Below are 21,351 nucleotides of genomic sequence, written 5' to 3' on the forward strand. Positions count from 1 at the left end.
TGCATTTGATTGATGGGTCAGCAGATAAACTTGGCTGAATGAGGCAAGTGTGTGTGTGTGTGTGTGTGTGTGTGTGTGTGTGTGTGTGTGTGTGTGTGTGTGTGTGTGTGTGTGTGTGTGTGTGTGTGTGTGTGTGTGTGTGTGTGTGTGTGTGTGTGTGTGTGTGTGTGTGTGTGTGTGTGTGGTGTGTGTGTGTGACATACAGCGACTCGCCCCAAGGGACAGGGGAAGCGGAGCGCTGCACCTCCTGCAGGGGGTGCCGTGTCTCCCGGCAGGGGGGTGCAGCAGGCAAACAGAGGGGAGCCTGTACTCCCCTCCACCCGAACCCCAACACACACTCCACCCTACTGTGCTACAAGATGAGTGGGGGGTTGTAGGGACCCTGTGCTCTTCTAAACTTAATCTAATGAATAATTCATGTTATTGTAGAAATTTTTATATTTTACTAGGGGGGGAGAAAAACAGAAGATATTAGAAAAAAAAGTTCCACAACAGCCTGCGCTCAACCTCCTCAACTCGCTTTCCTTTTTTGTCTTGCTCAGATTTAGGTTAACCTTATCCCATTATTAGCTGACAGCAAGTTGAAAGGTCAATCAGCTCTAGTTTTAGCAATATATAAAAAGTACAACATAGCCGATGACAAGAAATGCTGCGATAGGGTTTTTTGCAATACAACAGTATTGACGAGAACCTTGGTTTAAAATAATAAAATATTGATATCATATATTAATGACACACAAGATAATATTTAATAATACATGTAAATCATCCAGCGCCTCCTTAATTATTTCCCTCTTGAGTTATGGTTACAAAATGTATCTTCACTACGCTGCAGTTGTATTTTGAATGTAATGAATTGGCCAAAAAGATTTTTAAAAATGCTCAATAAACAATCTTAAAGATTTTATTTATTTATTTTTACACATTTTCTCTAACAATTTTAATAATATTGCTTTCTTCAATTATTTTAGGCACGTTAATTGTGTGGTTAAAATCTGATATTGTGACATCCATACGTTAGGGCCACCTTTAAGAGTTTAATAAAAATACTAACCTTTGAGAAACATATGAACCTTAAAACACTTTCTTAACATAACCTCTAATTCTTTCAAAAAAGAATCATGATTTTGAACTGATGACATGTTTCTCAAGTCTATGGCAGAACATGTTGCCTTACTTCTGTATGCAATCCCCAGCAGTAAAACATGATAAAAATAGATTTATAATGTATAATTATTCTCTCGCAACACTCAAATCCCAAACAACTCTAGTTTAATTGTAGCTCTAGAGATTGTATAACCCTAAACATAGGTTACGTCATTATATGTATGCAGGTTCACTTTACATGTTATGGATTTGATCACACTGAGGTCTTTTCCACAGTGCCAACATGTCCTTAAACTGACCTTCAATCCAAAGGTGTTATATCATTTTACATTGCATGTGGAATACAGAGCTTTTGATCTCTGTGTGGCTTCCATGCTGAAATCATGAAGCAGATGTGATTTAAACAAAACAGACTTTGTTTTTGATTGTTACATTTCCGTTTGCTCTATCACATTTAGTGATATGGCATCAAAAATGTGCCCATTTGAAGAGGCAAACAAAGGTTCAGTGTTTGCTTTGCACAAAGGGAAATAAAGGCAGTGAGGGTATCTGATGCCAGGCTTGTAGCACCGCGCTTACTCAATCCTCTCTCTCCACCCCCCCCCCCCTCTCTCTCTTTCCCCACAAGGGCAGAGACATCTTAAAGGACTGTACCTTGGTGTGCGTCCAACAAAAAGCTCTCTGCTGAATTTCATCCTCTTTTGAATTTGTGTTTGAATAACACTCAAGCTACAAATCAAAATATGTTGGACACAGAGTGAGGTCATGGGGTATAGATCATCGCGGCTTCCAGAGAAGTCTCCTTGTGTGAGAGAAGGGGACGGGTGGCTGCTGCTTTGACTGATGGCTGTGGAGACTAAGAGGGCCGTTTGGTGCCCATTCTCCTGAGACTAAAACCATGCCTGTGCCAAACCCCTCATTTACCTCCCCGCAATATATTTCATTAAACTTTTAACTCTTTGCTAGGTAATTCACTTGACATTTTGAGTCTGCGCCGTTGAAGGCTGCTGAGTGTTTCTACCTCTGCAATTTCACGTGAGATAGATATTTGCCTAATACTTCCTTAAAAATGTATTCCACATTTCTTTTTTCTTTTTAAAGGCACACATTCAGAACAGTTAAATGGATGTAATTGTATAACATCCAAGCCAATAAAGCGGAGCAGCGCGGCACAGCATTTCATGGTTAGTGCCGTGCAGGTCCCAGTGGCGCAGATATAATTAAGACCTCTTCTTAATTACTTAATAAGCCTAATTAGTAACATTTCTGAGCAGCAGATTTGGCTGTAGGAGCGATGGAAATCAGACAAATGTTAAGTCCATTTGTTCTTTCATTTAATTCCTGATTTTAATGAAATTAGCGCGTCATGATACAACAGCAACAAACCACGCTGGGATTGACCATGGGGCTAAAGCAGTTTTCAATGCTACCCGATAACATTCAATTAAGTGGTACAAAAAGGGGACAAAAGAACATAAGAATGAAAAGGAAGTAGAAATACACTCAGGAAGCGTAGACCTACAAGCAAGGCAATGAGCCATTAAAATGCCCAATCTTACATATTTAAAACATTGTTTTTGTATCATCCCCATTAGTCGGATTCAAAAACATCCATATCCAATAATGGGTTCTTTCTTAATATTTTCTTCACCTTCCCAACAAATGTTATAACAATTGGCCCAGTAATTTTTATGTAATCCTGGTGAAAAAACAAACCAAGCCGAAAACAAAACCCCTTTGTTTTGTTGTTGGCTGCTACAGTCATGTGTCACCTTCATCAAGTGTTTATTGTCTCCACTTCTTCATTTTTCATTAGCCCAGATGTGATGGAGAGGTGCGTGAAACTGCAGTCAGGATAACTAAGGCTAGCCGACCAATCACGCGCAGGGAGCTGCTCCTGCATTCTTGGCCACTTAATTAGAAGTTGTTGGTACCACAGAAGGTGTCACCAACCTTTTCAGGCGCCGAACAGATGGTGTCCCCTCTTTTTGAGGTCCTGCCAATGCCCACTCTGTGGCTCCTGGGAAAATGACCTAACTCACAGGCAGCTGCTTAGTGCGGCTTGAGTGATTCTTTACAGCCACTTCTATTGGGGATGGTTTGGGGGGGGGGACTTAGCAGGACGTACCACTGCAAACAAGGGGTGAGGCCGCAGTAACTCGGCCCTGGATGGCTGCAAAAACCTGTTTTGGTTGCAGCATACCAGTTTTTAAAGCTGTGTTTTTAGTGCCGTGTGCAAAGACGAAAGCGGGGACCCCGACCCTGGAGATTTTGATGTCTCAGTGCTGGGAGGGTCTGTGTGCACCTTCCTTACGCTGCTGGCAGATGGTGTGAATATCAACAGAGAAAGGACCCGGGAAGGCCCGCAGAACAAAAAGTGAAAAGGGTTCCTCGACAGTTACAAAGAGGCCCCCATGGAGAGGTGGGGGGGGAGTGGTCTTCGTCCTAATGGATAAAAAGAAGGAGGGAGTTAAGAGTGTGCAAGGCCATTTGCCGTCGAGGAGTGAAAGTAGACGGAGAAAATGCGAGGGCCGTGGATTCGATATGTGTGGAGGCGGGGGGTCGGGGGTTTAACATGCTTCGTGCTGCGTGGACAGAAGATCCGCTGTCACTCTGCAGTCGGCTTGGCTCAACCTGCCTACGACCACGCAGGAGGTGGAGAAGGAACAAGTTTAGAATGTGATGACTGTTTTCTGACTAATTGCTTGATATGATGTGGGTTTCATCTTAAACAGTCTTTCCAAAAACCTCAATCGAGTCAGTAAAATGTACAAATCCTGCAATGACTGAGCAGTGTCCCACAAAGATACTGCTATAAATCATGTTGTTTGGAGAAATCCCAAGGCTCACGCTGTACGTGTGTTACTCACTTGGAATGGCTGAGAAGGCTGTGTGTTCTCCCTTCAAGGCTGCTCAGCTCAGTGGTTGCGTTTCATTGACATGGCAGGGGACATAAAATCTGTCATTTTCATCATGTTCTATCGTGGGTAAACCTGTTTCCTGCAGCTTTCTCTATCAGATATATGTCTGTGGGTTTATGGCCGTGGAGCTGGGGCAAGCCCGATCGATCAGCGGGAGCTGTAGGATTTAATAGGTGCACAGCTCTCGCTAAGGGGTACAGGGTGGGGAGGGTATATGTAATCACTAAAAGGGAGCAGGGTGGCGGGCCCCGGCCACCAACTGTTCCTGTTTTATGAGAAGTCAGGGTATCAGCTCTCCCCACACTGGGAAATATCTTAGATGATCTATTGTTATTGCTTGTGTTATTATTAAACTTATCCGTTTTAGGTATCCATATCCAGAAATTAAAGTATATTAGTGTTTCAACTGTATGCATCCAAGATAATAACCAGAGTTACTACATAAGAATCTCCCCACACAATAAACTGACTATCTCTACTTTAAGCAGCTGGAGTCAGGGTCCAATGAGGATTATAAATCAAACACCACCAAACTTTGAGTCTGTTGTGTTAGGGCTACATCTCAAATTTCCCTCCATTGGAATCCTTTGTTTTCTTCCATAAGATTGTGACATCACTTTGTTACACACACGCTTATATAAGTGCTTCGACACATGGGCATGATAGGCTTATCTATGAGCAGTTGACCAATCGAAACAGAGCCGGCCAGCTAACCAATCAGAGCAGACTCGGCTCTGGTTTCGCCCTCAAGTGGGTTCAAAGACGTGTTTTTAGTTGTTGTCATATCTGTATAACCAGCCACATTAAGGTGTTTTTAATGCGTTTTTAAATATGGTTTAGCATTCAGGATCACAGATCAGTCGATTTGTAATGGCTTCTATTAAACATTGACTACTAAACAAAAACACTCCACATCTACCTCCAATCATTTAATCGCATTTTGAAGAGAAAAACAAATATATGTTAACGTTCTTTACTTCTCATTAGGGTCCATGTTGATTCCTCTCTCCTCTAGTCTTCTGCATTCAGCTCTAGTCGTTGTGTTTTGCTCTGACTCTTCACAGCTTTCTCTAACCCCCTGAATGACCTTGAACTTCAGCCGCGCACCTTAACCCCACACACCCATCTGCCTAATGCTATTATGCCAGGGCCCTACATGCTAAAAGTCATTGGTGGTGATACTGGCTGATTAGATTGTGTCCATTGATCGTGCGACGTGCTGTTAGGACGAGGACGCTGTGGGCTCTGCTGCTGCCCCCCTCCTCAGACACACTGACAGTCTGAGCGGAGGAGACGGAGCCCCATGCCGGGCGGCAGATTGAGTTATTGATCAGCTCGCTCCTGTCTCCTGTCTGTCTCTCTCTTTCTGCTGCTCCCGGAGACCCCGTCATCAGGATAATGAATTTCACTTATTGCAGATTAACGGCATAAGGTCTGTATGGTAATAATGGCAGAAATTAGCTCTTTGTCACCCCCTCTGGATTTTCCTAGAGGAGGGGTTGGGGGGAATGAAGGTTGTTACGGCCCTTCTGCCTGAGGACTGTGATTTTAACAAGAGGGAAGTGAAAGAGAGAAAATTAAAGATGTGAGGGAGAATTAAGACTTATGAGGAGGAGAGTTCTGATGCAAGAAATGCAGGTTTAAAGGAGGAGAGTGAAGGAGATTTTAGAGAGGAAAAAACACTGAATAGCAGGCTGCTCTGCGGAAGAAGAGGGCAAAGAGGAAACATGAGAGCGGATGATTCAATAGAGACGTAAAGAGATGGCTGGTAAAGTGGAGAAGAGAGTGTAAGCTAGGCAGCGGTCACACAGTCACCAGGCAGCGACGCCGCTTAAGGGTCGCCCATTGTGTCTCCAGCACCCAGATTGGGGTGGTAAAGAATGAATAATGAGGCTTGATTACAGTCCGTGAGATGGCACATTGTTCGGAATCCATCCTCCGGGCAATTACAGGCGGTACACACAGCAGCCCCCAGCCCCGGAGAGAGGGGAGCGATCATGTCAGAGGACAACATCATCTTCCTCAATGACTTGTTGCTTCCTCATGTCGGAGCCATTAGCACATTCAGCCGCCCACCTACAGTAAAAGCCTCCAGATCACATGTGTGTGGGGATATAAGGACTTTTTTTCTGATTGTATACACAAACACATATGCTTTTATGTTCCCTTCTTGTTCCAGGTATGGTTTTGGATTGTTGGATGCAGGGCTGATGGTGCAGCACGCCACGCTCTTTAACACGGTTTCTCCACAGAGGAAGTGCATCAAAGAGGTTACACCACATCCTACCAGGTAATAACTTGAAATAAATGTATTTATATAGCACCTTTCAAAATACACAGTTACAATGTGCCAAACCCAAACCATTTGAAAACAGAATACAGAGAGTAAAGCAAACTAAAATGTTATAAAACTGAAATCCTAGAATTTTTTTATAATGTGATTAACTAAAAAAGACGATACCCACGTTTGCATTGACTGCAAAGGATCTATCCCCTTTTTGAATTTGGACTTTAGAACAGCAAAGGAAGATGCATTCAAGGACCTCAGTGTGCAGCAAGGTTCTGTCTCCTAGCCCGAAGTTTTGAATGAGACGGGACACGTATTTTGGCCGATGCCAGAAGTGCACTTTTCTTATCAACACATTTTAAAGGTGTGGATACATGCTTCGAGATGTTCAGGAGAAATACATTGTCTAGTTCTTCATATGTCTCTGAGATGAAGAAAGCAGGATTGAAAGGTTTTGATGGAAAACTACCACTTTTGACTACACACTAGGTTTTTAACCCCCTACAGCTGCTGATGTTCTATTTATATTGCTTTGCATCACATGCCTTACCTGCAGAACGTCTTCTTCACAGGAATCAATAATCTTTCATCTTATCTTCAGACATGCTATCACTGCTTTGTGTGTGTCTGTGTATTTCATTGTGGATAAATGTTTATTATTCATGCATAAAGATGTCTGAGGTCTGACTGACTTATGTAATGTTTTTTGTATTGGTTAGGATCCTCTCTCCAGGGGGCGTGGTCAGTGTTGATATAGAATCAGATGCCTGTCGTGGGAGGAAGAATGAGATCAACACTGTAGAGCACGTCCAGGTCAGGATTTAAAACACTACAGTGAACTATATGTTTTCTCAAGGAGTCTTGTTGGAAACAAATATAATAATGATCTTACAGAATTTTAAACTGTTTGGGATAGACCCATATGATTGTGAATTAGATGAGAAGGTTGGTATTTTTAGAAGCTTTTGCAAGCAGTTCTTTAGCTTAGCTTAGCTTAGCATAAAGATAGGAAATAGGGGAAAACAACTGACCTGGATCTCACTTGTATTGTAAACTGAACATTCTGTACTGCTGTGATTTCAAATTAAAAGCATTATGCTGGCAAAACACAAGTTTACTTTTATTATGGATTTCTCACAGGAAATGCAGTGTTTGTCAGTGAGCTTGACACTGGCCAACATCGTTCATCCAAAAATGGGTCTAAAAAATACATTTTTCAAATGTTGGGCGTGATTTGGATGGGTTTGACATATTCAGGTACAAATGAAAGAGTCAGGAGCCGCTGCAGTGACTATAAGAGGAGATGCAACCGACAGGCTAGTAACCTAAGGTGACCAGATTTTCTAAATTAAAACCGGGGACATTTTGAGTTTTGCGGTCAATATATCATTAACACATCCAATTTTCTTCACTGTTAAAGAAAAAAGGGGGACAATTCTGGTTCAATGTAATTCGAACATTTGAACTGTTGGATACAAACAGAAGGAAGATAGCTCATATATGAGACTTCAAAGGTCTTTTATTTTGAAACTGTACATCAGATTGTCCAGATTCTCTCTGAGTGACTAGATGGGGTGTCCTGCTATCACCCTGAAGTGAAATAAGTCTTTGATACTGGATAGATTTTTATTTATTCTTGTACAAAAACAGAAAGAAGTGAAATAAGTATTTTATTGAATTCGAATGACTATGTGATTATGGACGGTTTCCATTAAATAATAATCAAAATAAAGATGGACAATAGATCTAATTTGAGATTTTAAACAGCATACATTTTTAATTGTGCTTCAGAAAGTAATGTTATTTTAGGAGTGTTGTGAGATGGTGTCAACATCAATTGAAATGAGTCACCCAGTGGAAATGTCAGATATGTCTTCATAACTGTATCCTTACATTTTACATTCACTCAGTTATAATGTGGTAGTTATATGTAGTTTGTTTTAAATGATTATTGAGCTTAATTTAAGCTCCAGTATATATGAATATGTTTGGTGTGTTTTTTAGGTATATGTGTTATTGACCGAGTAAACGCTTTTATTTTGAAGGCAGTTTTTACAGGCCTCTACTGTAATGCATATTTGCACACCGCAATACAACGTGGGGGCTGGCTTGAGTGTGTTTTCCGGAAGTGGGGGCTGGCTTGACCACAGTCTGTTTACCCAGTGTTTCCTGACATGAAACGTTTTATTTCACCTTGCTATGTGTTTTTAACGTATATTAAAAAACGGGGACATTTCCGGGGACAGTTTCAACCGGGGACAGGCAAATACAAACGGGGACTGACCCGGAAAACGGGGACGTCTGGTCACCCTATAGTAACCCCTTTTATGCTATGCTAAGATAACTGGCTAAAGGTTCATATTTAAAATACAGATACTGTATGAGAGTGGCATTGTTCTCATGTTACTCTGGCCAAGAAAGCAATTAAGAGTATTTCCCCAAATGTTGAACTATTCTTTTAAAACATGAGAGATGAAGAGGTCAATTTCTCTCGATAAAACTGTTGTAAAAGGGCTGTTATAGCCTTTCAGTGTTTCCTTTTTAACATTGACATTATACAAATTAAGTCTATTGAAAATTAATTTGTGCTTGAATGTTTCATAGAAATACGTGTTGGCGTTTCTGTGTCATGTGTTCTGAGAACAGTGAAAATTCAAAAAGCATCATACTGAGATGTGTAATGTGTTGGCTGTGTCGTTTGCAGAAAATGGCAACACTGGGTGTTTCTTGAGCAGAGGCACATACATGCAAATGTGTTTATGTTTAACTGTGTCAGCAGGCATACATACCCTGTGTGTGTACGTGCACAGGTTTGTGCGAGTTAACTGTGTGTGTGTGAGTTGTATGTACTTGTGAAATAGCGAGGAGAGAGAGAGAGTGCGGGAGTGTGTCAGCATGTAAATTGAAAAGGCTTCATCTTTGCGGCTCTGCTCCCTGGCAGAAAGCGTGGGTCAGGCCATCGCTGTGAGGTGTGATTGATGGACGTGTTGCCGTGGTAACACGCTGTAAACAGGAGCGGGCTGTCAGTCTTTTTGCAGCTTGGCGGCTCTCTCTGCGATGTGCCATTGTCACACCAGATGTGCTGCTACTGATGAACAGGGACAGGGAGAGTGTTTACTGGGTGGGGGTTTGGGGGCTGCAAGTGCTTATTTAAATCATTTAGCTCATTTTCCCCTCAGCCATTTCTTTCAATGTGTCTTCTCTTTTTTGCTCTTTACATGTCTTCGTCTTCATCTTTGGGTATGGACAGATCAATGTCCAACTGTCTGCTATACACAGTATATACTGACTGGATTTCGATATGAATTTGACAAATTTCCTCCAATTTGCCTAATCATCCATGTGTCACATGAATTACTTTAGATATTTATGATGAGTACAGTTATCTGGTACTTTTTAATGACCACTGATTGGTCCGAGGAGGCTTAGCTTCACATTTACGAGAATTGTTAAAAATGTTAGGAAACATGCATAATGCACTCTCATGCAGAGAGAGATTACAAGATTGGTGCCCCTCTCATGCCTGTATGCTACAAATAAAGTTAGCTTAGCATAGCACAAAGACTGGAAATTAAAAAAATATCCGGGCTCTTTCTTCCTAAATGTAAGAAAGTCATGCAAAAGTGTCATTATTTGTTTATGATTTAAAGGTAAAGGGTACGAAAACCAAGTGTACATTCAAAAATGTTTTGGGGGGGTGTATTTATTTGAAAATTTATTTAAAAAAGCGCAGTAACTGCATGCATTCAAAAATAAAAATGTTTTGTTCTTCTTACATACATTTGATATGAATTAAATACCAAGTTATTAGACAGGAAAGAGAACATATGCTAGTTTTTTGCCCTTGTCTTTATGCTAAGCTATCTTCATATGAAGCGTACTGTATATGACATGGGTATCACATTTCTGAATAAACTCTCAGTAAGAGGGCAAATGTGTCTAAAATCAAATAACTAATTTTAAGATACAATTATTATCAATTATCAATTCAGCAAAGTGTGTGTCAATAAAACGTGTATTATTTCAGTTAGTTTCCTCGTTTTCAGTAAACAGCTACAAGGTGTCATACAGTGATACTGAAGAGAAGGCTCGATGCTCTTTATCTTCTGTCCACCCACTCCTCTCTATTGTATTCCCTATTTCTCTAACCCTCTATCAATCTTCCTTTTCACACCTCCGTCTTTTTTGTTTCTTGCCACCTGTCCCTCACCAGGTGAGAGTGAGCATTAGTGCGGTGTGTCGCGGTGACCTCTCCATAAGCCTGGCGTCTCCAGCTGGCACTGTCTCACTGCTGTTGGACAGAAGGCCCAATGACGCGTCCACTGCCGGCCTGAAGAACTGGACCCTGATGACGATGCACTGCTGGGGGGGAGCAGCCACAGGGCCTCTGGACCTTTCAGGTGAGAGAGAAAAAGCACTTTCTCTGCTTCTATATGTTGTGCTGCTTTTTATTTGAAGATTTTCAACTTTCACCAACAGGCAGAGCCTGAATCTACACTTTAGCTGCACGTTGTGTTTAGGGCTAGTTAGTAAATGTTAGCATACTAAACTAAGATGGTGGTGAACTGTTAAACATGATACATAAATATCACCATGTTAGTATTTCATTGTGAGCATGCTGATGTGTCTTAAATTGCATAATTGCAATCATACTGAAAAATATAGTTGCAATATAATTAGTACCCAGAAGGTGTACTCATAATGTTCAAAAAGTTGTGTGTGAAAGGCTGGACACATCCCAATCTCAACGCTAAGGGTTAGGGTTCTCACAGCAGTTGTCGTTGCTGCAGTGAACACCGTACTATACAAAAGTAAGTAAGGCAAGGCAAGTTTATTTATATAGTACCTTTCAACACGCGACAATTCAAAGTGCTTTACAAAATAAAATAAAAGACGTTTAAGAATAAATACAGCAGAAACACATTATATAATGGCATTTTACAACAGGCATTTAAAAAGCAAAGATAATAAATTAAACACAACAGTTATACAATACATGAATAAAATGCATACTGCAGTGCGCATATGATCAGCTCAATTAAAAGCAGCAGCAAAAATATATGTTTTCAGTCTCGATTTGAAAATACTAAGAGTCTCTGCGGACGTGCATGTTTCAGGCAGTTTGTTCCAGATTGTCGGGGCATAATAGCTAAACACTGCTAAGTTAAGTACCTTTATACTGTTGTCTTATAGACGGAATCAGAATAGTTTGGGTTCATTCAGCAGTATGAAAAGATTTGGTAATGCAAATACATTTCCAACCTCCTTCTCGAAAAAGTACAATGGATCGCCTCTTAAAGTTGTAACTCCAACTTGTAAACTTGGGGCAAATAAATCCACCCTAACAAACACTGGGGTCACCAAAAATGGTAAACCACAAGTCAACATAAAGTATATTTGCCTATATTTAATTAAAACTATAGACCATCTTGCAATGAAAACAAACCAACTGCAAATTAAATCTGGCCAATCACATAAAGCTGGGGAACAATGCTCCCTTTCTCACTTTCTACCCTCCTACTTCTGCTGTCCATTCTGACCATAGCCATCTTCCAATCGACCGTCATTTTGATCCAAACTACACATCTGTAAAGGATTGTGACAGCGCTTTGGACGTTTGTACTATGTCGAGGTGACAAAGTTAGTCCACAGTCAGACTAAGTGATAACTCATCCAGCTAACAGAATGTACCAAAACGTATCTTCCTGGTAAACTGCTAGTTTCCATACACTTTCCAGGAACCCCCCATTCGCTGGTGATATAAAAATGAATTGCTCTGCTTCACAGTGTCCCCTTCCAGTAGCTGCAATGTATAGAAGTTTAAAAATAGGGCAGCACAGTTCAGTTCATTTTGCCACAGCAGCGTGAATCATCCTCTACTTTCATCTGCGAGTTTCAGCCAAGCATGGCAATCTTCATTTTCCTCCCCGCACTCTTCTTTTCCTTTTTTCTCTCATAGATGTGCTGATGTTTGATATGGAGGAAGGAGCTAAAATGGAAGGGAAATTAAGACTGGAAGGTTAAGTAACCTTGGAGGGTTTGACAGACACAATACTGCCGACGTCTGATTAGAATCCATACTCAGAGACTGTGGCGCGCTGAGGTCATTTACTGTATATACGTGTGGGTGGTAGCAGTAAAGGTGGGGGGGGCCTCTCTTTGTGTGTGTGTGTGTGTGTGTGTGTGTGTGTGTGTGTGTGTGTGTGTGTGTGTGTGTGTGTGTGTGTGTGTGTGTGTGTGTGTGTGTGTGTGTGTGTGTGTGTGTGTGTGTGTGTGTGTGTGTGTGCAAATAGGCTTCAATCCTTGTAAACAGTTCGAGGTTTACAGAGAAAAAGCTGTGAAGATGAGAGACACCCACCCCCTGTCCTCTATCACCTACCTCTTCCTGCAAACACACACACACACTTTTTCGCTCCATCTCTGTGTTTCTCCCACGTCCTCTCGCAGATTTACTGTCCCCTCTGTGACCAATTACCTAGGCCCAGTATGTCGCAGAGACGGGGAGGAAGCACGTGGAGCCGAGCCACATAACGACAGTGCTGCTCATTACCGGAGGGCCGAGACGAGTCACTGTGATGCTCGCAACACGAATTAGCACTCGCATCTTACGTGCCGCATGCCTTAGCACTTCGCTAATCAGCACATACACACCCACACACACACACTGATTGGTTTTATGGTGGTTGTCAACTTTACAACGGATTGGAAAGAATCACTTACACACACAATCACAATTACATGTCAGCTGAAAATAAGACGTAGTGTAATAACACCTGAAGTCAACGCAAAGAGGGACATGGAGAAAGAAAAATGAAACACCTCAAACAGAAACTCCTACGTTAAAATCACTCTTTTATTACAGATAGTGAGGATTAAATATCATGGCTCACCCAAAGTTTGAGTCCACAGCAAATAATGTTCAAGAAGGACTATTTACGCTACATTTCCTACAACAATATTATGACATATCAGAAAGGTTTTTATCCTTGAGGTCACAAACAAGGTGATTAAAACTGCTAAAAACTCTAAAAAAGCAGATTTTCGTTAAAATCAATGTTTCTTCCACCTTGTTCAAAGCAAACCAAGATACCGCTGACGTTTGCTCAATTTGTTTCTCTAAATACAGTTGCAAGAAAAAGTAGGTGAACCCTTTGGATTCTCCGCACATAGCGTTGTGTGTTCCTTCCAAACAACTCTACTTTGGTTTCATCTGTCCACAGAATATGTGCTGTGGAACATCCAGGTGCTCTTTTGCAAACTTCAAACGTGCAGCAATGTTTTTTCTGGACAGCAGTGGCTTCCTCCGTGGTGTCCTCCCATGAACTCCATTCTTGTTCAGTGTTTTACGTATCGTAGATTCCTCAACAGAGATGTTGGCATGTGCCAGAGATTTCTTTAAGTCTCTAGCTGACACTCTAGGATTCTTCTTCACCTCATTGAGCATTCTGCGCTGTGCTCTTGCAGTCATCTTTACAGGACGGCCACTCCTAGGGAGAGTAGCAACAGTGCTGAACTTTCTCCATTTATAGACAATTTGTCTTACCGTGGACTGATGAACATCAAGGCTTTTAGAGATACTTTTGTAACCCTTTCCAGCTTTATGCAAGTCAACAATTATTAATCGTAGATCTTCTGAGAGCTCTTTTGTGCGAGGCATGGTTCACATCTGGCAATGCTTCTTAAGAATAGCACATTCAAAACTGGTGTGTATTTGTTATAGGGCAGGGCAGCTTCAACCAACACCTCCCATCTCGTCTCATTGATTGGACTCCAGGTTGGCTGACTCCTGACTCCAATTAGCTCTTGAAGAAGTCTTTAGCCTAGGGGTTCACATACTTGTTCCACTCTGCACTGTGAATGTTTACATGGTGTGTTCAATAAAAACATGAAAACATATAATTGTTTGTGTGGTATTAGTTTAAGCAGACTGTGTTTGTCTATTGTTGTGACTTAGATGAAGATCATGAACACATTTTATGACCAACTTATGCAGAAATCCAGGTAATTCCAAAGGGTTCACATACTTTTTCTTGCAACTGTATCTCTAGATTAAGACTTTGAGTAAGGTTTTATAAGGATGCTTATAATCTGCAGGGGCCTTTCCCTTCCGGAACAAACAGACCAAGTAAACACAATTGGCAAAAACAGTGAGAAAAGGAGTTTCATGTGAAAATTCTGTTGGTGAAGTACTAACATTTGCTCGGCTTGTTTCTCTAATTTCTGAATTTCTGATGCAAAGGTCCAATATCTGTAATCGTTCATTCAGTTTTTAAAAAAGTATAGTTCTAAAAAGTGTATTCTGAAAATGTGGCTTAAAACTGGATACACAATATCCAAAGTCAAGTTTATGACAGCTTCTAGCAAACACCCGAACTCTGATGCATGCGCAAAGGCAATCCAAAGGAATTAAACGCAACAAAATAACCTACCGTTACCTGAATTGAAATGATAGATTCATTTAGTTTTTTTGAACATTTTGTATAATGTAAGTACACAAGTCACAGTAAATAACAAACCTTTGGTTGTTGTTAGTCCTTTACAAGTGGAAATGGTGCATATTATACCTTTACATCTTCAAATGATGCGTAGAGTGAAACAGAGGACGATCCAACAGAGACAGAGAACATACTGTACACTAATTGAAAAGGCGGAAGGAAGGATAGAAGAGAGGTGAAGGATAAACCATGAAATAGAAGTCCTGGGAAGAGACTTTAACTGGACTATCTGCTGGATCAGTGTTTAAAAACTCAAGGGCGGCAGGGGGGGGGGGTGAGGATGAGGTGTCTGTGGAGAGTCTATTGATTCGTCATGATGACAATTGTTAAGGAGCGCTGCAGTGCTGCTGCTGCTGCTGGAATAAAAGCGAAACTGAAGAGGAAAGGGAGCGAGTGTTACGGCTCGGCTGACCTTCCAGCGCTGTGAAGGAGACGAGACGCTGGAAACACACTCTATCTCTCTCTCCTCTATCTGCTCTCCACTGTGCTCGCTCTACCGCCATCTGTGGTGCTGTTTATCAGAGACACAGTTGCAGGCAGTATTGCACAGTATAGAATATGCTCAATCCAGCAGTATACAGTATGGATTATAACAACACTGACATGATTATCAAAGGGATTGGTTACCAATAAAACTTATTATTAACATTTATGATAACCACTAAGGATATATTCATAAGCAGATAAAAGGTAATGGATGTTATTTAAACCCTGTGTCCTTCATCTTCCTTCATCCGATCTCCTCCTCTTGCACACGCCCTCCTCTCATCTTCCATCTTTAAAGCATTTCTGACTTCATGCAGTGCAAAGATGTAAAATTCAATATGAAACAGTAAAATGTGACCGTTAAGCCATTAGTATTTATGTAATACTTAATACCAAATACTTAATCCAAGCAAAGGGTTTTTAGTTGTATTTGCTCAGAACACAATATGTGCCTTTTGACAGCCACATACCAAATAAACCAACAACTTGTCTCACAATATCGATTACAAATTATTGTATTGACTTACTGTACTACTCTCGCTAAGAATTTTTTTTTCCATTCCACTGCGTACCAACGTCTGGCAATGCGGCGAAACTAAGTTGACTTAAAATGACAGCAGCACTGATCAAGGTTTTCTCTAACTGTCCAAGTCTGTTCACATTTTATTTTCCATTAACCAGTCTTTGAACACTGCCAGAGCCCATACTGTGTTCCCTTAGTGTTTACTTCCTGTCGTTGTTCTGTTGCTGATTTCTCTGACTTTAACCTGTCTTTTAACCTCTTTCCTTCTCTTGCGCTATTTTTCATTTCTTTACCCGGGACAGTCTAGCCATCATGAATCCAAAGTTTTGTATTCAACTAAGACGGTAATAAGCAATATATGTATATGTATATGACTAATACTCTTCAAGAAGTTCAGTAACGTCATCCCTTTCTTTTATCAGTGTGTCAATTATTTTTATAATCCACATTACAAACTGTAAGCAGTCCAAGCGGAATTATCTTTTGCTATTTATTCACGTAATGTTCATAGACTGTATATATAAATGGACGTAGTGTCCGTGACGTCACCCATAGAATTCTGCAGAGTTGCCGAGAAGCCTAAAGTAGGCGTGTCGGCCACTAAAGGCTCGACAGTGACGTCAGAGTCTAACTCCCGCCTGCTCCAGCCTGATTCAAATAAGGGCAAAGAGGCAGAGCCGAGGCGGGACCTGCTGCTGAAACACAAGGCGGGGCTCCAAGCTCCCGATTTAGCTGAGGCTACCAAGCTAGGCTAACATGCTCACAATCTGCAAGAGAATTAGCTTATTCTTAATGCTTGTCATTCACACGTTAATAAAATAAAATAAGTACCGATACATAGCAAAACAATTGTGGCGATGTTCAGCTTAATAAGCCTTGTTCAACATAATTTATTTAGCTAATACTACAGTGGGCTGCAGGCGAACCAAGTCCGCGTTTCGCTGCATTCCTTGATCTCCAGTTATAACGGCACCACTGGGATAATTGGGTCCCCTTTTAACATTTATAGCCATAGACTATAAAAGTCTTACCCAAGGCTGAATCATAAACTAAACTGTATATATATATATACATGTATAAAGGGTTACGTCCTTAGCTGGCTAATAAGCTATATAACAAGCTAAGCTAACAAGCACACAAACACCTGCTAACGGGGTTAACATAGGGTGACCAGACGTCCCAGTTTTCCGGGGACAGTCCCTGTTTGTATTGGCCTGTCCCCGGTTGAAACTGTCCCCGGAAATGTCCCCGTTTTTTAATATACGTTAAAAACACATAGCAAGGTGAAATAAAACGTTTCATGTCAGGAAACAATGGGGAAACAGACTGTGGTCAAGCCAGACCCCACTTCGGAAAACTCAGTCAAGCCAGCCCCCACGTTGTATTGCGGTGCGCGAATATCCTATGCATTACGGTAGAGGCCTGTAAAAACTGTCTTCAAAATAAAAGCGTTTACTCGGTCAATAACAAATATACCTAAAAAACACACCAAACATATTCATATATACTGGAGCTTAAATTAAGAAATATGTACTATATAATGTGATCAATAATCATTTAAAACAAACTACATATAACTACCACATTATAACTGAGTGAATGTGTGAGACACATCTGACATTTCCACTGGGTGACTCATTTCAATTGATGTTGACACCATCTCACAACACTCCTAAAATAACATTACTTTCTGAAGCACAATTAAAAATGTATGCTGTTTAAAATCTCAAATTAGATCTATTGTCCATCTATATTTTGATTATTATTTAATGGAAACTGTCCATAATCAAAGAGTCATTCAAAGTCAATCAAATACTTATTTCACTTCAGGGTGATAGCAGGACACCCCATCTAGTCAATCAGAGAAAATCAGGACAATCTGATGTAGAGTTTTAAAATAAAAGACCTTTGAAGTCTCATATATGAGCTATCATCCCTATATTTTTAGAAAAGAATAAAACAAAAACCATCCAGTATCAAAGACTTATTTCACTTCAGGGTAATAGCAGGACACCCCATCTAATCACTCAGAGAGAATCTGGACAATCTGATGTACAGTTTCAAAAGACCTTTGAAGTCTCATATATATATATATCGTCCTTCTGTTTGTATCCAACAGTTAAAATGTTTGAATTACATTGAACCAAAATTGTCCCCCTTTTTTCTTAACAGTGAAGAAAATTAGATATGTTAATGATATTTTGACCGCAAAACTCAAAATGTCCCCGGTTTTAATTTTGAAAATCTGGTCACCTTAGGTTAACATGTATAATATTATTATTTTACTCACCGAAAAAAGCTGAGAGTAGACTTCTTGAAAGTTATGTTAGTACATTCAAACCGCACAGCACGACATTTTAATTGCCTGGTATTTGTAACAACATGCTCTAAAAGGCACAATCACCACGAACACGGCTAAAGGGTCAAGTACAGTAACTACAACTAGCTAACGTTGTAGCCTAGCAGAGTGGACAAGTTGCTGTTAGCTGACAGTGAGGCACGTACCTGTCCATCAAAGTGACCACGCCCTAATTTATGCAAACACTTTAATACCTAATATAAATAAAATGGTTGCGTTATAAAACAATTCACTCACCAATCCATAATCATGAAGGTGGAATCTAACTATATCCCGAATAATTTGTATTGCATCCAGGGGTAGAAACATGTTTATTTCTGCTGTAAAGTTGGGCATTTTAACATGGGGGTCTATGGAAATTGCTCCTGTCTGCAGTCATCGCCTATCGGCCAATAGATGAACTGTAGTTTGTGGCACTTCCTTATTGGCCTCCCGGCTCTGCCCCAGAGCTTGCCGCTTGGTAATGTTGCACCAAAAACATTTCTCCATAGGCGCTTTCACACTGCGGTACTTTTCCCACAAAGGTTCATGTGAACTTAGTTCATGTGAACTCTTTTATCGCATTCACACCAAAAAGAGCCGGTACTAAAATTAGTTCATGTGAACCTTTTACCCCCTCGAAAGTCCCTGCTCTCTAGCAGGGACTTTCGAACGGCTCTTTTGTGAGAAAAGAGCTACATTTCTGATTGGCTGGAAGGATTGCAAACCACGCCCCGTAAAACTCCCAAAAAGTTTTGTGAAGCCGCCATTTTATTATCCTCGCATTAGCATTATTAGCATTAGCATTAACCCAGCGCAGAAACGCAGAGAGACTAACTTATGGCAACACAAAATAAAACATGGGAGTGGTGGAGATGAGGAGGTGTCGGCGTTCTGGCGATTTACTCGGAAGGCTTCAGTAGAAGCTGCTGGGAGTCCCAGCAGTTTCTACTGAAGCCAGTCCCCAACTCCGGGGACTTCCGGCCGGGGACTTTGGGCGGCAGTATACGCCGTGAAGTGGTTTGCGGCCTGCCAGTAAACCCAAAGCAGAAGAAGAACAAGTGACGTCAGCGGCTTCATTTGCCTAATTCATGAGAACTAAAGAGTTCTCATGAACTAAGTTCACATGAACCTTTGTGGGAAAAGTACCGCAGTGTGAAAGCGCCTCATGACATTGGTATGAGACAGAACCTTAGAAACAAATAATATATATATTATTAGGAAGAAATTATCTTTTATCCTTTGGATTAACCAGTCAGCATTTCTGCATTATTGATACAAACACAGAAAACACACAGAAATATAAAAACACGCATACAACGCACTCACTCATACCCTACTTGGCTCTATGCTGCCATGCCCACAGGGAGTGTGTGTGTGTGTGTGTGTGTGTGTGTGTGTGTGTGTGTGTGTGTGTGTGTGTGTGTGTGTGTGTGTGTGTGTGTGTGTGTGTGTGTGTGTGTGTGTGCGTGCGTGTGTGTGTGTGTGTGTGTGTGTGTGTGTGTGTGTGTGTGTGTGTGTGTGTGTGTGTGTGTGTGTGCGTGCGTGCGTGTGTGTGTGTGTGTGAGCGCACAGGGTGGCAGCGGTCTTTGAGCAGAGATATCTCTGATTCCCAGAGGACTTTGAGGCTCAAGCTGACTGTGACTAGTGCTGCTGTAGGAATATAATGGCACTATTTAGCCCGCAGCGCTGTGGCTACACTCACACACACACATACATACATACACACACACACACACACACACACACACACACCACACACACACACACACACACACACACACAGCCACTCTTTCAGGCCTTGACTGACAGATCATATGTTTACCATCATTCCTGACGCCTTGTGTGAAGTCACTTACACAAACCAAACACACAGTGACAAACTGATAATGGAATAACCAGCAGATAATGAATTAACTATTGTGGTCTAATTATTGTATGCAGCCAATAGATACAAACTTTGATATTTGCCACTTTACAGGGTATGATTATAATAATGTATCCAATACTACTCTGGTTTTCCATTAAAAGATGTTCACTTAAAATGATCTCAATATAATAAGACAGGGGTAGGCAAGTAAGTTTGGCCTTGGGCCAATTTTTTGCTGAGCCACAAGATGGCGGGCCAGAACATAATCAAAGCCTAATTCAAGGAATTGATTTTGGTAAGAGGGCGCAGCGCCCCTGTTCCCCGGTTCAGGAACAACTCTGATATCGCTGATGACCCTCCCCATCAACACTCTGATGCGCAGTCAGATCCGCTGATTGGTTCACTGATGATATAGGCACCCAATCCAGGGCCTCTGGCTAGGCCCGCCCAGGCTCGTCCTCTCTAGCCCCATTTCAGTCCCAAAGCCAGGGCTATTATCTGTATTTTAACAGACCTATCTTTTAAATTGAGGTGTATTTATTGTTCTCTTCAAAGTTAATTTTTCTCTGAAATTGTAGGGAGGATGGTCCTCCCTTTCCTCAATGGACGAGCCTCCACTGAGTAAAGTAGAGTTATTAACTAGCTAGCAGTGTTATTTAACATACTTTTATTCTGATAAGTATTGTCAAGTTCTCTGGGTTTTTGGCATTTATTTGAGTGTTTGCCCACATTTGAGAGGCTTGAGGGACAACTGGAATCCTTTTTCCTTTTCTTTATTTCAACTTTTCAAAGACACATTAGGATTTGTTCAGGTCGAAAACCTTTAAAAAATACCAAAGGACAAAATAAATCAATTACAGCATGTTTTGCAATTTAATATATTATAACCTAAATTAATCAGTAACCAAGTATTTTACTCAAACTCAATGTATTTAATAGTTAAATAAGTACTTTAATTGACCTGGTTCCCCACAACCACACATTTGTCATATGTGACCCGCTCTATCGAAATCAATCGGAAGTCTCAACGGCTCATTTCAAAATAAACGTGGATTTGCTTAAAAAACTAGTTTTTCGGGATTCGGGTGTTTTGTTTGATTTTAAATAAACAAAGTCTTGGATTTCAGAATATGAAACTTTTATTTCCAAAATCACACGATAAATACATGTTTGAAGCTTGTAAAGGGAAGATGACAGCTCTCCCTCCACTCTGCTCTTCCACAGCGCCGCCCCCCCTCCCTTCGCTGACATTATGAATGTCAGCGGAGGGAGGGACAGAATTTATTTTACCGGACAAATAAGAAACTCACCGTCATGTTTCAAT

At 41.0% G+C, this 21,351-nt stretch overlaps 1 protein-coding gene across 1 annotated transcript in view; it reads left to right on the top strand.

Annotated features, from left to right (window-relative positions):
• Positions 1-21,351, top strand: part of LOC117555251 (proprotein convertase subtilisin/kexin type 4-like) — a 241,658-nt gene that overhangs the window by 211,318 nt on the left and 8,989 nt on the right. The window contains 4 exon segments of the mRNA XM_034230095.1: positions 6,208-6,318; positions 7,035-7,128; positions 10,529-10,681; positions 10,683-10,715. Of these exon segments, the coding sequence (XP_034085986.1) occupies positions 6,208-6,318; positions 7,035-7,128; positions 10,529-10,681; positions 10,683-10,715 (391 nt within the window).

Source organism: Gymnodraco acuticeps, unplaced genomic scaffold, assembly GCF_902827175.1.
Source record: "Gymnodraco acuticeps unplaced genomic scaffold, fGymAcu1.1, whole genome shotgun sequence".
Taxonomy (NCBI): Eukaryota; Metazoa; Chordata; class Actinopteri; order Perciformes; family Bathydraconidae; genus Gymnodraco; species Gymnodraco acuticeps.